Here is a 15,498-nt window from a genome sequence, read left to right as displayed (position 1 = left end):
ATAATCTTTTTTTTTTAGTATCTGTTGAGAACTCTATAGATAAGAGATTAAGGCTTATTTAACTTGTAATTTCTTTCAAAAGTGATTGAAGGTGTTCGGCAAGTCAGAAAAGTCGACTAAAATACATTTTTTATACCAAAGATATAACTTTTTAAGCCAAGCAAGCCCCTTCAAATTTTTCTCTCACCTATAAGCCAGTCATCATACACTTTACACCTACTCACAGATATTTCAATGACGTATAACCATCGGCTACTAACAAACAAGCAATAAATAGACTTCCTAGTGGATATGAAAATTGAATTTGAGAACTTATTTGCACAGAAAGATAGCCGATAGTGTTAAAAATACCTGACAAATAACCAAAAAAAAAAACGAGAAATATAAAGTAAATTAATAAAAATGCAATACGGTTCAAGCTACTTGATATTATTGTTACTATATGTTTTATTACATCATATTATTTATCTTGATTCACAAGAGTTTATCTAAGGCTTAACGCATATTCAACGAAATAAGGCCATAATAAAATATATATAATAATAATATTTTTTTGTGCAATTTATCAGAAAAGCAAAGGGTGCTTTCCAAAACACACCAAGAATTAAAATAATACTGAGTAGTGCACAAATGCCTAAAGCAGTGCCACCCCGTTTCCAACGCAGTTATCATTTTCAACAGAGGATAGTTCAGTTACTAAAGCAAATAATAACAACAGGTTTTTCCGCAAGTCTACACATCGTTTGTTTTTATGCAGATACGTTGTACCTGAATGGAGACTGAAAAATCAATGCCTTATTCATAAACACTTTATGGTAGGAATTATTTCAAGTACGACTTTGGTCTAAAGTCCTTACTTATATGTCGATTTTATCTTGCTTTATTCAGCTTTGGTTGACGTTAGCGGACCGGTATATCGTCTATCGACAATTAGACTGGCCAGCCACTTGCCGAAGTTGCCTAAACGAGCGCACTAATCCTGATGATGACGCCCTCGGAGTTCAGATTGTTAAAGACCTTCACCGAACGGGCTGTTCTCACCTCACAGGTACAATTCCTCAGATCAACAGTTAGCAATACTATTATCAGACTCAATTAACTCAAAAATTGTTTGTCACATTTTGGATCATCTTGTCATACTGACACCATACCGAGACTGATCCTTTCTGTCGTTATGAGATTTCTGGCGTTTGATAAATAACCAAAATGACTTCATGAGCATCATATCCAAATCTGGAAACTGTGTACAGCGGCTAATGCACATAATTTTGGTCTTCATTTCTGTTGCTGTTTTTGTGTGTTTACAGGTGACAATGAAGCGGCAGAGCAGAACCAAGCCCTCCTGAAACGCGTGCTATTGGCATACGCACGATTTAATAAGCACGTCGGCTACTGCCAGGGGTTCAATTTGCTTGCAGCTCTTGTATTACAAGTCGTTGAGTGGAATGAGGAGGACGCCCTTAAGGTACAATAATGCTACATCCATATGAAATTTTATCATCATTTAAAATTCGATATACTTTTAAGGCGTATTTGGTATGGGCCGACCGCAAGCTTTGCGAACAGGCAACGGGTTTTTAAAAAATAATAAAAGCTTTATGTTTTTCTCGCTGATGCAAACATTTTAAATCTAAATACACAGATCTTATGGGGCGGGCATGTTTATACAGATATATAGTTATATTGTATCTTAACATAGTGAAATGATATTTGGTATATAATTAAATACAGTATATGTGTAAAAAATGTTTTTAAAATTCCCTCAACGGTATCGAAATAGGGATAGTTGTTCAATTCATCTAGATGCAATAGAGAGGCAATGAGAATGCAGAGGCTAAAGCCTAATACATAAATCAGATGAATATAACTTAATAACGATTATTGCTGTAAGATAATCACTCGGTAAAAATCAATCCTTAATTGTCTAAGCATTGTATGACGCACCGCGTGTAAGGCTCGCCAGTTTCTTAATCATTCATTCTGACTCCCGTTTTTAATAAACGAAATTTCCATTAAAAACACGAGTCAAAGAAGAATGAGCGTAAGAAAAACTCTTTACATTACGGTCACCATTTTACATAGAACGTTTGCTCTTTGTATACTGGACACCCGTGTTTGCTTACTCGAATCGGCTTCAAGATGATGCTCTATCTAATCGAGGGTGTGCTGCCCGATGGCTACTTTGCTAACGATCTTCGCGGACTTTCCGTGGACATGGCCGTGTTCCGAGATTTACTTCGACTTCGATTGGCTGCCCTTGCCAAACACTTAGACAAGCTACAGCTGGAAGCTAATGATGGAACCGCAGGTAACCACGATTAATCTAACAATTTGACTTCTAATAATCGAAGACTGACGTGCATATATTTCTGATTTTAATTATTAATCCATCTGACAAGCACTATTGTACTGATGAGATTCACAGCAATATCTAACATTTAGTTTAGACACAGTTACACAAATACATATAATATACATTTGTATTCCTTCCTCCTTTAATCGCCTGTCCTGCCTTCTCACATCTATCAAAGTGCCTCGGATGACATCTACAAGAAGAGCTTCAGCGCCAATCTAGCTTTGGTTGCGTTTTTTGACCATTTTTATATGGTCTGTCTCAAGCCTCCGAGGAAGTATTAGCACATGTGGTTTACACGCGCGCTATTACGGTAACCGCGACCATGCGTCTATTCCTAATGCAAATTTCAGCATCGCAAATAATTCCTCTGATATATTGTTACCATGCCGCTTGCTAAATCTGTTGGAGAAGTCTAGCCAGACCTACAGACCGTTAGCTAATAACCGATAGAAACAAAAATGGCATATAGTACTTAACGTTAAAGTTGTTTTTCATCAATGTAAGGAGCTGCACTTCGTGGATTTCGGTGGGTACTGAGACAGGCTCAGTTCTGCCGTGGGCTCTGTCCTGGAGGACTACCTAATAATATCTCAGAGTTCAGAACCGGCGTAATTCTCGTGCTCATACGATGAGTAAAAACTATGTACCAACCAGAGGTTGCTGAAAAATAAAACATAACACAATATGACTAATGTTGGCTGCTTACAGGAAACAATACTAGCAGTTATGAGCCACCGCTAACTAACGTCTTTACGATGCAATGGTTCTTGACGCTTTTTTCAACCTGTCTTCCGCCAACGAGTGTTTTGCGGGTCTGGGACCTGACTCTGCTCGAGGGTAACGAAGTTCTTTTACGAACCGCATTGGCCATCTGGGATGGCTTAGCTGAGTAAGTACGATCGCTACCTATGAATAGATACATGTGTAGGACTGGAGTATGCATCAGTAGGAGCAGAAAAATAAAATTCGTTCCAGTATTTATGTTAAAAAATCATTATGAGGCAATAGGCTAGGCAATCGCCATTTCAATATCACATTCATAAAGTTATTTGTTCACGATAAATTTAATCTAGTCACTGCAAGCTCCATAATGTTATTACATGGATAATATTAATCCTTTACTTGACTGGTAGTACCATACGGTTTATATGTGCTTTAGACCATGATTCTTGTCAATGACGAAAAGGCTTCTAGTCTGCCGAATTTATTTGACCAACAGCATCTCCACATAAAAGATGCTTTATTACTCAATCGTACTTCTTACCAACCTACCAATTTACTTCCTACGAACTATAATAAAGAATAAAGTACAATAATTTGATATAAGAACAAATTTGCAAGTGAAGACCCCATCAGTGTGCATGTACCCAACTAATGATCATGAGAACTGGTTACTAATGAACTGGCTTTTTCAGAAGAATTGGGTTTACAATTTGTGATTTCACTACCCATTTTTACCCTTACAATACCCTTACTACCCACATTGCATACACTCCGAACACTGTTTAATTCTATCCTGTTACAATTTCAAAGCTAACTTAAGCTCAAACCTGCTGTGCTTAAACCTGAGTTCTAAACCCGTGGTAGTTGTTCAGTAAGTCGGTTGCACTATGGCCGTTACGCCGCTTTTGTCTTCCTCGTTGTTCTATCTAGATTTTTCTGTTTCGTGCGCCGATTATCCTTTATTCAATGTTTTTATATTTTAATCCGGTTCAACCGTTAAGCATTGCTTCAAGCGGCTGACTTTTTCTAGTACTAAACTGACTGTATTTACACGATTTTCTATACGGTTTTGGGTCTAGATTTAGTAGGTAAACACGTTCATTCCACTAATTGCTTAAAAAGGGTGAGCTCCTTGCATGTCATTCCGTGACTTTGCGGGCTACCTTACTGCCCTGTTTTAGAAAATCGCTAACACTTATTTAGTAGCTCCGTTAGTTTGCTTAAGTTGTTCAGTTACAGTCTTTTTTAAAAAGTTCGATTATCGTGCTCTATTCATCCTGTGATCCCGTAATACGAGTTTAATTCTCATGCGCCAAATAATGCGTGCTTTAATTAAAATTATGCCGTTACCGTACTATCATGACAGCGATGAAATTACGCTACTGCTACTCCAGTATATTTATTAAACGGTAACTGACTGTTACCTACTACAGCTTTATGAATCCTGATTCGAGAGATCGGAGGAAATGATGAATAAATTCCGCATGAAGCAACTAAGACTAAAGTCTAACCACTCCTAGTGCACAAAAATGCTCGACTTCTGCAAGAAGGAGGGTGGCAAAAATGCAAGAGCGAGTCAGGGATTTTCTATCACCCACCATACTCACCAGGCATCGCTCTCACAGATTACCATTTCTTCAAAAGATGGACAACTTCTTAATAGAAAAAATTATTTACATTTGACATTACATTACAAAATTTCTATAGCAGCGGAATATATGAGTGACGGTCCAGAAGCAGAGCCTCATAAATAATGACAGTGCATACTTCGATACGAAATAAAGAGCTCCGCTTGCGGAAAATATGTTTCAAAAACTTAGTTTACGGTATCCCGTTTCATACTAAACGGCCATATATATATATGTACATATATATATGTAAACTGTTACAAGCGAACCTGGCCGACATTGAAATTGAGCTTTGAAGCTACTTATCGCTAACAGACAAAATTTCTGGTAAATAGTGCAGTCTTGTAGAAACTCGTGAGTGAGAACCGGTTCGGTTTACTTCAAGAACAAACATCTATCAGTTTTGAGTACTCAGTGGTCAAGTTTTTGCTTCTTGAAGAGCACAGTGGTACGGAAATTTATTGAAGACTGGTAAAGATATTGAACAAACAGGCCTCAGGCGAAAGTACATGAGTTTTGCGTAAATGGAGCAAAGGTTTTAAAAATGGAGATTGGATTGCTAATGAGCAACAACAAAATGACCAGATGCCGCCACCCAAAGACAGTAATACATTACCACGATCAAGGAAGTTAACGAAAGCATAATTTAGACTCTAAAGGTTCCGTCTACCAAAGCTGGCATTTCACATGTAACATGTTACAAAATCGTAGCCTAAATACTGAAAATGTGGTAACTGAGTCAAAAAAGGGGGTCCTCCTTAATTTAACTTGTAAATACATGTGGTGTATTCCACGAGTAATTTGCTGAACTTTAAGCAAAAAAAACCTGGGGAATAAGGTCGTCACGGCCGAGGCATGGTTTATTGTTTGGCATCGGTCGGGGGAAGACTAAACACGAGAAATCTAGCAAGAGAAAAATAATAGAGGCGACGTCTTAAATCTAGTTCGACGCCGTATCGAATAGGTTCGGGCGAAAAATAAGGGTAGTACTTGCAATAGACTTAAGAAGCACCTGCTACTATGAGATACTCGCCGAACAGAAAATCATGAATGCAGCCCGCCATCTTACGCTTCTCAAGAGACTCATGGACTCGGTCTGGTTGCTTGACAGGGCAGATCTTTTCGTCATGCCTTATTTACTGGATTGAGCAGAGAATACCTAACATGGACTTTAACCCGTTTATTTCTTCAGCCTAAGTCGGAGAAATTGTAGCTTTTCATGCCCTAAAAAGAAGCAAGACACAAGCAAGAGCAAGCACATTTCACCATTAACATACTACGACAAGCCATAGAGAAATTACATTTCGGTACGTATATGGTTTTCTAAAAGCTAGCACCACACTTTCCTTCAAAAAATGTAACACAATTAAAAAATCGATCGAAATCAAAAGTTATTGTTATATTTTGAAATTTTAAAATACGCTTGTAACTGTTTAGTTATACATATATGTACATACATGTCTAGTAAGCAATAATCATGTGCCAACTTAGGAAAATAATAACACTGAAAGGGATTCAATTTTTTTGTCACATGTCACAATGATGTACAACCATTTTATTGTCTTAAATCTATATTTATATCTACGCTGTGAGCTAGCCCAGTTTATCTTATTACTGTGGCTGATATGAGCGGTAAACGGGTCGTACAGTATATTCAGATCGAACACACATTGTAAATAGACGCAAAGGTACGTACAATGTATTTACTGACGTTTTGTTTATGTGAGTGATACATAAAAGTACATTGTGCATCAATTACAATCAATTAACTCCATCAAATACCGAAACTATTAGCCCATTTACAGTTACTGGAAAAGTGCGAGCTAGATCTAACATTATATATGTCTTCGTTCGGTGGAATGTACTTTGAATAAAAAACAGTTTGTAGCGCAGAAATGTATAGAAACGAATAGAGGAGCATATAAGTGCTTTAACGATCGAAATAGGTAGCGGTTCAATTTTCTCCTATTGCTCACCCTCACATTTACAGAACTCATTCGTCTGTCGCGGAAATTGCATTATTTAAAGGTATCACCCTTTGCTATAATCAATTTACCATGATCGAATTTGTTAATTTTATAATTTTTCCCGTTTACCCATTTTCAGTATACACATCAATAAAAATAGAGAACGCAAATGGAATAGGCAACACTATATAAGCCCTCGTTGTAGATACCGTGTTGCCTTCTTATGCAGATTTTTGTCGTAGCACTTTTTTGTTGAAATTTTGGTTCGGCAATATCGAAGTGCTCTCAGTTTAAGGCTATTACTAAAACACAGTTTGATAAGTCAGTTTCATAGATTTTTTTTGGCAACGTCAATTTCTACATATGTCAACATCGTGGCAGGAATTAAGATAGCAATTTTTTAGTCATCCAAGGTGAATATATATACATATACATATATATATATATATACACATATATATATACATATATATATGTATATATATACATATAGCATTGCACATAATTGCGTTCCCCACACCCGAAATGTTTGTCTATTGTGCCTCCATCCATTCAACCACTCTGTCATTCACAATCAGCCGTTTGCACCACATTTGACAGTTTTTCACATGGAACATGTACATTTTTATGAGGTGCGCTACCGATAGCAACAGCTGTAGAGTTGCCGATTCACTAACGATACGCGCCGTATTGTGTTGGTGCGTGTGGACTCGCTTTTCCAGAGGACACGCATAATAATCGAGTAGATATTAGCATACTATATACGTGTTTGAGTGTGTATATCTTTATATATATATATATATATATATATATAGAGTATTGAACAATGGCAGAGCTCCTACAGCAGGAGACCTTTTTTAGGCACATATCTCTTACGCACCAATTATTACTCTTTTCTTTACTCTCTTCTGTTGTGTATGGCCTCATTTCGTATTATTATCATTATTTTATTATTATCAATTCATTAATCCGTAAAATATATAACAATATATATGTCTGTATCTATGAAAAAACTTCTCAGAAGAATGTCCTATGAGCGTCTGTAGATTAAGAAGGCTTCGGTGGGACGCTTATCGACACAGGGTCAAGCTCTGTATACGAACGCCAGCGGAAAATCTGCTGTACACTTTGTAGCTCAACTACACACACACACATATATATATATATATATTCTAGAAAATGAAGTACAATCACCACTTCGGAGAAATGTTGTCCTTTGTTGGTGGGTGCTTTTTGTAAAACAATCACTCTTACCAAAAAATAGCTCCATTGGTCACCCAGCTACCCGTTTTATCTCAATCTATAACGTTCATATTTATGAATATTGCGCGTCGCCCGTCATTTCATTGTTGCCAGACAATGTATCAAATGAGTCTAATTACCGGGAAAAATATTGATGAGTTTGGCACTTCAGCCTAAAATTGGTTTCAAGGCTGACCTTAATTAGGATCGACATATGCCTATTTTTTGTCATGTTTTACACCACGTAGTTGCTTCAGCTGATGGTGTTCGACTGGGCGAATACTTGAAACAAGAACTGTGCATTTTTTACATATCAGTGTACTGTAGCTCATTAAAAATGGACAACGTTTACAATGAGAAAGATAAAATTAAACAATTTCATTGTTTAATAAGAAACTCACTTTCAGACGTCGTGCATTTGCTAACACGTTACCACTTGACGTTTCAGCTATTATCACCCTCCGATTTGGAGTTGCTTAATGTTTGGTTCCAGTGGCAAATACAAGAGAACACTTTTCCACAACCACAAACACTCTTGCAAAATCTCTGTTTTGCATGCATTCTAGTGTCATGGCAACTATTTCATATCCCACGACTGAATCTGTATCACTGGTTCGCAGGGCAATAAAAAAATTGCTTAATTCATTTTGGGCGAACACAAAGCAAGGTACTGTTTATGCACATACATCGCATAATAAACGGACTCTGTGTACGTTACCATGAGTTGATTCCACAAATGGCAAAGAGTTCCCGTACGATGTCAGTAGGCAAGATAGAAGCATATCAAAGGAGTACTTCCATACTTTACTGGATACCTAATATTCATAGATGAATGCTGTACATTGCTTAAGTGTTCGTTTGATAACACCGGATTGCTTGTACATTGCACTTGACCGACAGAGCTACATTTCGTTATCAACTATCCAAAACTTAAACAAAGTTACTTCCATCCTTGCTGCCTGTTATAAAAACTTTGTCTGCATTATTAAAATCAATGCTCAATTTTTGAGTAATTGGCAAACCTTCAATGCGTAGGCCATTGTAATCCTGTAAGCAGTTACCTTCCATATGAACTTCCAACGTCCTAATGTTGGCAGATGCCGGAATGCATTATCGGGAGTGCGCTATGCGTACAAAAAAGAATATCTGATACACGGGAACAAAATAGGGTTCAGCTGAGAACGTTGCATTGAAAAATACGTGAACGTCGCCCGCTTACGCCGTCCCAATCAAAAATAAAGGTATAACAAATATTTAATTGAATATAACTGCAGAAACCTAAGAATTGCTTTAGAGACATTAGCACGAAAATTAATATTAGAGTGCATGCCGTACTTCTTCGTGTGGTATAGGTGCAGAAGTCACACCGAACCAACCTAATACACTTTCTATAATACAAGCTAGAGACAATCAACTTATGACAATAACCATTAATGAGGTTCATTTACATATTTTCGAAATTGCACCATTACCGATAGTCTAGATGGGCACCTGCCGCTTTACAAGTGGCCACTGTGATATGAATTCTCAACTCAATTGATATCGTTAGTCGCCTTTTCCGCCTTTTATAGCCGTCTACTCGGACAGTCCATGAAAGTTCTTTCGATGTTTAACGAGGCGCTCTCTGCGAACAGTTTTATAGTTGCACGCATCGCAAACATAGGGATATTCACCAGTGTGGCCCCTTTCGTGCTTCTTAAGGTTACCCGAATCCGCGAAGGCTCGCTGACAAAATCGGCACAGAAAAGGCTTATCCCCTGTGTGTATTCTTTCGTGTCTTTCGACTCCTGGCAAGTTGCCGGACTTGAAGTCGCAAAATCGGCACTGGTACTTGGCATTGTGTTTATTATGTGAACGCACATGAGCAGCGTATAAGGTTCGGGCTGTTGTGGAGAAAGGGCACTCAGCACAAGAATAAACACATCCCCCCGAAGCTGCGGAGGCGGCGGACAACGAGAGCGATAATAGCTCGAGTGCTGCAAATGAACCGTACAAGAATAAATCATAAATTACTTATAATTCTGATATATCATATGTAATGAAGATCTGCTATCATTATGTAACAGTATGTATCAATAATAGTTGGCATACAGAAAAATGGAATGTCGAGAACTTAGCTACCTAACTATCTCTGTGTATAATCTTTTACTATGTAGAGGGCAACGATAACCAAGCAAAAGGAATAAAGCTATTTTTAATATGATCGGCTGGGTCCTGGAAAAACAAGCTCAGTTGTGGAAGGAGAATAGTCGAACCTAAAACAAATACACAACATTACATTCTGTAACTGATAAGATATTCTCGGATACATTGTTTTCCCTGAATTCCCTCCCGTTTGTAGTGACAAATATTTTGCACTTCGCATAGCCTTTTCATGCACAACATAAACTACCAATTCTATTTTTTCAGTCTCATCATAATAAAGGTGAATTACATTATACGCTTAGCATTTGGTCTAACGTGCACTTCGGTATCAAGCCGTTGATGACGCGATGGATTAACTTGGAATTATTTTATTTAAACTAATGCAGTTAAAGATAATAGTTTTCCGTAGACGCGTAGGAGAATGGCCGGCAAAACGCAAATATGAGAACTTAAGTGCGCGGGGAACAGACGACATTAGATCATAAGAGCGCGAAATCTGAAAAGAAAGCAAACATTAGGAACGAACTCAAAAGCGTGCATGCATATTTATGTATCATTAAATATACTCTGCAGTGTATAACTAATATTCATGCTGGTTTGATAGCGCAAATTACCACCACCGCTTGATATGCATATGTAACTCACTGAAAATTTATTCTTTGACCGTATACACGAATGGTTAACGCCAAAAAGATTTCAATGCATAGCATTATATTATGTGTATATTCACAGAATCGTCCTGAAATAAGAGATACTCAACAAGTTCTATGCTGAACGCAATAGATAGTCTTTTTGAGAGAAAATGAAGAGTAGCTTAATGCTGCTCGTTGGATTTTATAAGTTGTCGAAGTTCGTCACAGAAAACTAGATCCGCACTACAAGTGGTGACGGTGCATAGACATTTGAGCATTTGTAGTTTTTGATGTAATCTGGCCCCAATTCGTCATAGTCCTTTTTCGTAACGGCAATCGACTTCAGGCTCTCATTGAGGGCAACCATTCGGGCTCCATTCCAGGCGTCAAGGGCGGCGTCTTTTGCCATAATTACATTGAAACCAATTCCAAACGGTCGCAATGCTCGGATCTCACGTTCCAAGCGTTCTTTGAGCCCGGGAAGTGTAGCAGGTCCTCCAGTAACGAAAATCCTTTCCGCGACCTTATTCTGCTCATCTGGAGATAGCTGCTGTAATACTCGATCAATGGTTTCCACAATTCCGGCTTGGTCTAAGCCAAGCATGGCAGACGGTTGAAATAGCACCTCCGGGGCCCGATACCGTTCAGTGCCTAATACCAACTGATAAAACTGCGAGATGCCAGCTGAGCTATTCAGGTTGTCAGTATTAAGAACTGTACTTCGTTTGAATTCTCGTTCTGTCTCGAAGATGATGAGTTCGATGCGATCGAGCATATCAACATCACTAATCCTTGCTCCAACTTCACCACTCGGTTGATGTGGAAGATTATTCAACTCAGCTTGCGAAATCCTATACGTCAGATCTTCCCTCGCTCGCCGGAGGGCAGCTAACCACGAGTCGGGATCAGAAAAATGACACAGTTCAACTTCGGGTGGCAGTTCACTCTGAAGCACTAAATCGACTTTCTGCTGTAGTTCGGAAATCGCTGCCTCTATTTCGTCCAAACTATCAAAGCCCAGATCCGTGATTAGCTTGGCACGCATTCGGCTATCTTCTTCTGCAGTTACGATCTCCTGAATTAACAACATCTGTTTTAGCTTTTCCTGACTATGAATCCATTTCGCTTTATACCTTCTTGACATGACGCACTCGACTCGGTGTACAATAGCAAGACACACGTCCATTTTGCCGGAAGTTGTTGTTGCCGAGGTTGATGTTTGTACCGAATTTAATGGCAACTGTACTCGAATCGTGTGTTCGTCGGCGAAAACTGGATCGCAAAAGCGTAACACCTGTTCCTCATAATCAAGGGCGTACCGACAATATGTATGTGTTAAATACTCTGACTTAATTGCGCCGATAGCCACCGTTAAATGAGGATGCTTGAGTTGAAGTAGCCTCTGCAGATACCCGGAGATATTTTGCCCTCCGTAGGATACTCGGCGGGCTTGTTTGAAGCCGATTTCTCCGTTAAGTACAGGAACAACCTGGCTAACCGAATGTCCGAGCCCGATTACGAGGGCATCCTGCACATCTGGAATATTATACTCAAGGCTAAGGACAGAATCGATGCCAAACATCACCGACGGGACGTCGTAGCATTCAAACAAAAGCTCTGCTATAAACTGACGGTAATAATTTGGATTACATAGTGGTTCTGTCATAACGATAGGGTGATCGATCTTGTCTTGCTCAGAGCTAAATCCCAGATGGGTAAAGATATGGTCCATGATGTGTTCCTGGATTTCTGGATGTGTGACAATGTTTTTTTCAAAGGGACTCTTCATCGGCATCCAACCGGACGCTTCGTAATTAGCGATATCGTTGCCAACATAAATATCACTGCCTTTCTGTCCTCGAACCTTTGTTGAATGATTTCTGAAAACCATTCGTGGTTTCGTATCAAAACTCCACCCCGCCTTACATTCGTACGAACCATTGTCCACAACGATAGTCTTGTCACGACACGCTTCTTCGTAAGTAAATACTGGGTCCGGAACCTTGAACAGGTCCGGAATCTCAAAAACTGTTAACTTTCTATCATTAGACTCCATAATGGTATCGTGCTAGGGCCAAGTTTGAGCGCAGAGTTCTTTTTACCCAGCTGCTGACTTAAATCTCCACTCACTTATTAGTATCAACACTGCTTTATAATATCATTGGTGCTCCAAATTGCACTTTGGTCATCAAGTTAAATCCCTTTATTACGGGAGAATTACAAACGTAGAGGCTTCATTAGTCATTCTTTTACATTTGTGAGTGGACCATTCTTTCGACTCAATTTGACTCGATTCGATTCCACAACAAGAAAAGACTGACCATAACGAATGTTTGTTATTGCCGAGTAACGACTTGCTCATTGCTCAGATGTCTTCATCTCTCGGTGTTGACACTCTCTCCTGATGTCGGTAGTAAGTATCGCGGACCAGTTTCCCACACCCCTTCACCAAAGACTCTTAGCAAGAACACCTGTTCCCACTTCCGAGCATCCACCGTCGAGCACCCGTTACATATCGGTAGGACAAACACGGCAAGCACAACATACGGCGGACGCTCGCTCCCCTGCAGCGTGCACCACAAGCACCGTCAACAGCAGTCGCGGCGGCAGCAGCAGCAGCAGAAATGTCGTCAATGTGTCCAGTCCGCCTGCTGTTCCGTAGTCGGGCCTGTCCTGCTGCCTGTTCAAAACTTGGTTATTTGCTTGGGAGAACATCCCATGCCGCGCCGCCGAAGTCTCCTCTATGTTTGAGCGGTTCTGTATGAGCAAGCAGCGGCAACGCGACTGTTCACATAGCCGAGCAGCCCTCCTCCTCGTTTTGTGCCACTCCATTGTTGACAATCTGCTACGGTGAAGATGCTTGTGATCTATGCTGAGTGAGGCGTGTTATAGCGGGCGACTGTACTGCAGACAACGTGAGAACAGTTTTTCTATGGATAAGGATTGTACGATTGGTCGGAGACGAGGCGCGTTGAAACACAAGTTTTTTAGAGAATACTTGTAAAAAAAATGTGTAAGCGAGTACAATAGCATATACCAGATGTTCCAGAATAATGGTCATAACGTTTTGGTTTTGACAGGTATAAATATCGATCTAATCAGCATATTAACTTTATAGCATTGTTTAATGATGGCGTCATTACATACTCGTAATTTGCCTCATATATGTTGATTAATAACAAAAATCAAGCTAAGGCACATGACAGCATTTACGTTTCGTAACAAAGTGACTACATCGAAATAATAGGCATAATTCTTTTAAAAAGTATTAAATCTATAAAAACAGAGACACATAGGCCAAAAATGGTAATCATTATTATTATGACAAGAAATATACTTTAGATATTAAAAGATAAACTAGATACTAAAAAATGACGAATGTTGAGGATAGTATCTATATTTTTTTTCTTAATTAAGTCGGTATAATTGAATGTGTGTCTTGGTTTCAGCCGTATAATGGCAGTTGACTCCGCGGACGAGTTCTATTCAATAATGGGCGTGCTCACCCGTGAGATGCTTGAGTTTGGCCTAATGGACTGTAATGAATTGGTACAAACTATAGTGTCTATGGCTTCTTTCCCGTTTCCACAGTTGCAAGAGCTGCGCGAAAAATATACATTTGACATTCGGCCATTTGCGCATAATACAACTAGCGCCCATAGAAAGTCCTCGATTCGAAGTAAGCAAAATAGAATTTCGAGTAACCTGACTTAGTTATGTATAAACGCAACGAATAAACACTAGAAAATGCCATACAATTATTTATTTATTAAAAATCACATTATCCTAATTGCAGTTTAATACACAAAGTCTCAATTATTTATATTGTAACAGGTTGCTATTGAAATGGGTGAATATCGAAATTATGCTCATTAGAAACACATACGAATCAAAGGGTTCAATTATTTGTAACATAGTATGGTTAATATAATTAATGGTAAGAAAATAATCGTCTAATCAAATCTATTCAATCCTGTATGTAATATAATTTAACTACGTGAATACCAAGGATATATTTGTGCAATCATATCTAAAATGCAAAGTTATCTAAACAAAATACGCTTTATGCGTTATAGACTTGGTAGGACTCCGTCTGTTTGACACTGAAGAAGACGACGATGGTGAATTAGACGAAGACCAGCTCGCTTTGGCCTCAGCTGCGTGGTATCTTAATCAACGACACGGGAAGGCGAACGTCACGTTGGACATTAATACGTTGAAAAGGCAGTACGCTAAACTGAGGGATAGACAAAGACAGGCCCATGTCATACTCACTTCGACACTCAAAACTGCAATCGAGGTCCGTTAAAAAACCAATTCATTTCAGTTTTATAGTTGAATTTTGTTGCACTGCATAAAAGCGTAACCCGTGGATTTTCCCCTACGTTTGTTTTTCTATCGAAGGCATTCTATATTACCTGTGTAGAGCTAAAAAGCCAATCATACATTTAGGTGATGTCGACTAACGTCTGGTTATTAGGCTATAATCATAATGGGTACATCGACTCAGTCTGTTAGCTTCTCTCGCCCTTAAGCAACCAACTTGTTATATATTAATAAATGATCCCGATCGAATTATGTAAAACGTCTCATGGGTAGGGCTTTGTTAGGCAGTACAGATATATGTATATATGCCTTTGTCTTCGTCCTATGGTGAGCGCAACATAAGGTTAAAGAACATTCACATCAAGGCACAACAAGCAACTAGTCTTAACCAAAGTATTGCCATTTGACACCTTGGCACAACCTGTTACTTAAACAAGCAAACGACTATCATAGCTAACCATTATCTGTAATTTAATTTT

At 38.9% G+C, this 15,498-nt stretch overlaps 2 protein-coding genes across 4 annotated transcripts in view; one reads left to right on the top strand and one right to left on the bottom strand.

Moving 5' to 3' along the window:
- The window catches only part of LOC111247040 (uncharacterized), a 138,426-nt gene that overhangs the window by 116,615 nt on the left and 6,313 nt on the right, over positions 1-15,498 (top strand). For all 3 annotated transcript variants that reach the window (XM_022797567.2, XM_086984914.1, XM_086984915.1), the window contains 6 exons: positions 889-1,048; positions 1,308-1,465; positions 2,140-2,308; positions 3,065-3,245; positions 14,143-14,372; positions 14,770-14,993. In XM_022797567.2, coding sequence (XP_022653302.2) covers positions 889-1,048; positions 1,308-1,465; positions 2,140-2,308; positions 3,065-3,245; positions 14,143-14,372; positions 14,770-14,993 — 1,122 coding nt within the window. The remainder of the gene's footprint in view (positions 1-888; positions 1,049-1,307; positions 1,466-2,139; positions 2,309-3,064; positions 3,246-14,142; positions 14,373-14,769; positions 14,994-15,498) is intronic.
- On the bottom strand, positions 10,689-13,513 carry Arp5 (Actin-related protein 5). Its single transcript, XM_022797572.2, has one exon. It carries the CDS (start codon positions 12,747-12,749, stop codon positions 10,926-10,928), a length of 1,824 nt encoding a protein of 607 aa, XP_022653307.1. The 5' UTR covers positions 12,750-13,513; the 3' UTR covers positions 10,689-10,925.

This window comes from Varroa destructor, unplaced genomic scaffold (assembly GCF_002443255.2).
Source record: "Varroa destructor unplaced genomic scaffold, Vdes_3.0 BEIS01000003.1, whole genome shotgun sequence".
Lineage (NCBI taxonomy): Eukaryota > Metazoa > Arthropoda > Arachnida > Mesostigmata > Varroidae > Varroa > Varroa destructor.
This window is presented reverse-complemented; position numbering and strand designations above follow the sequence as displayed.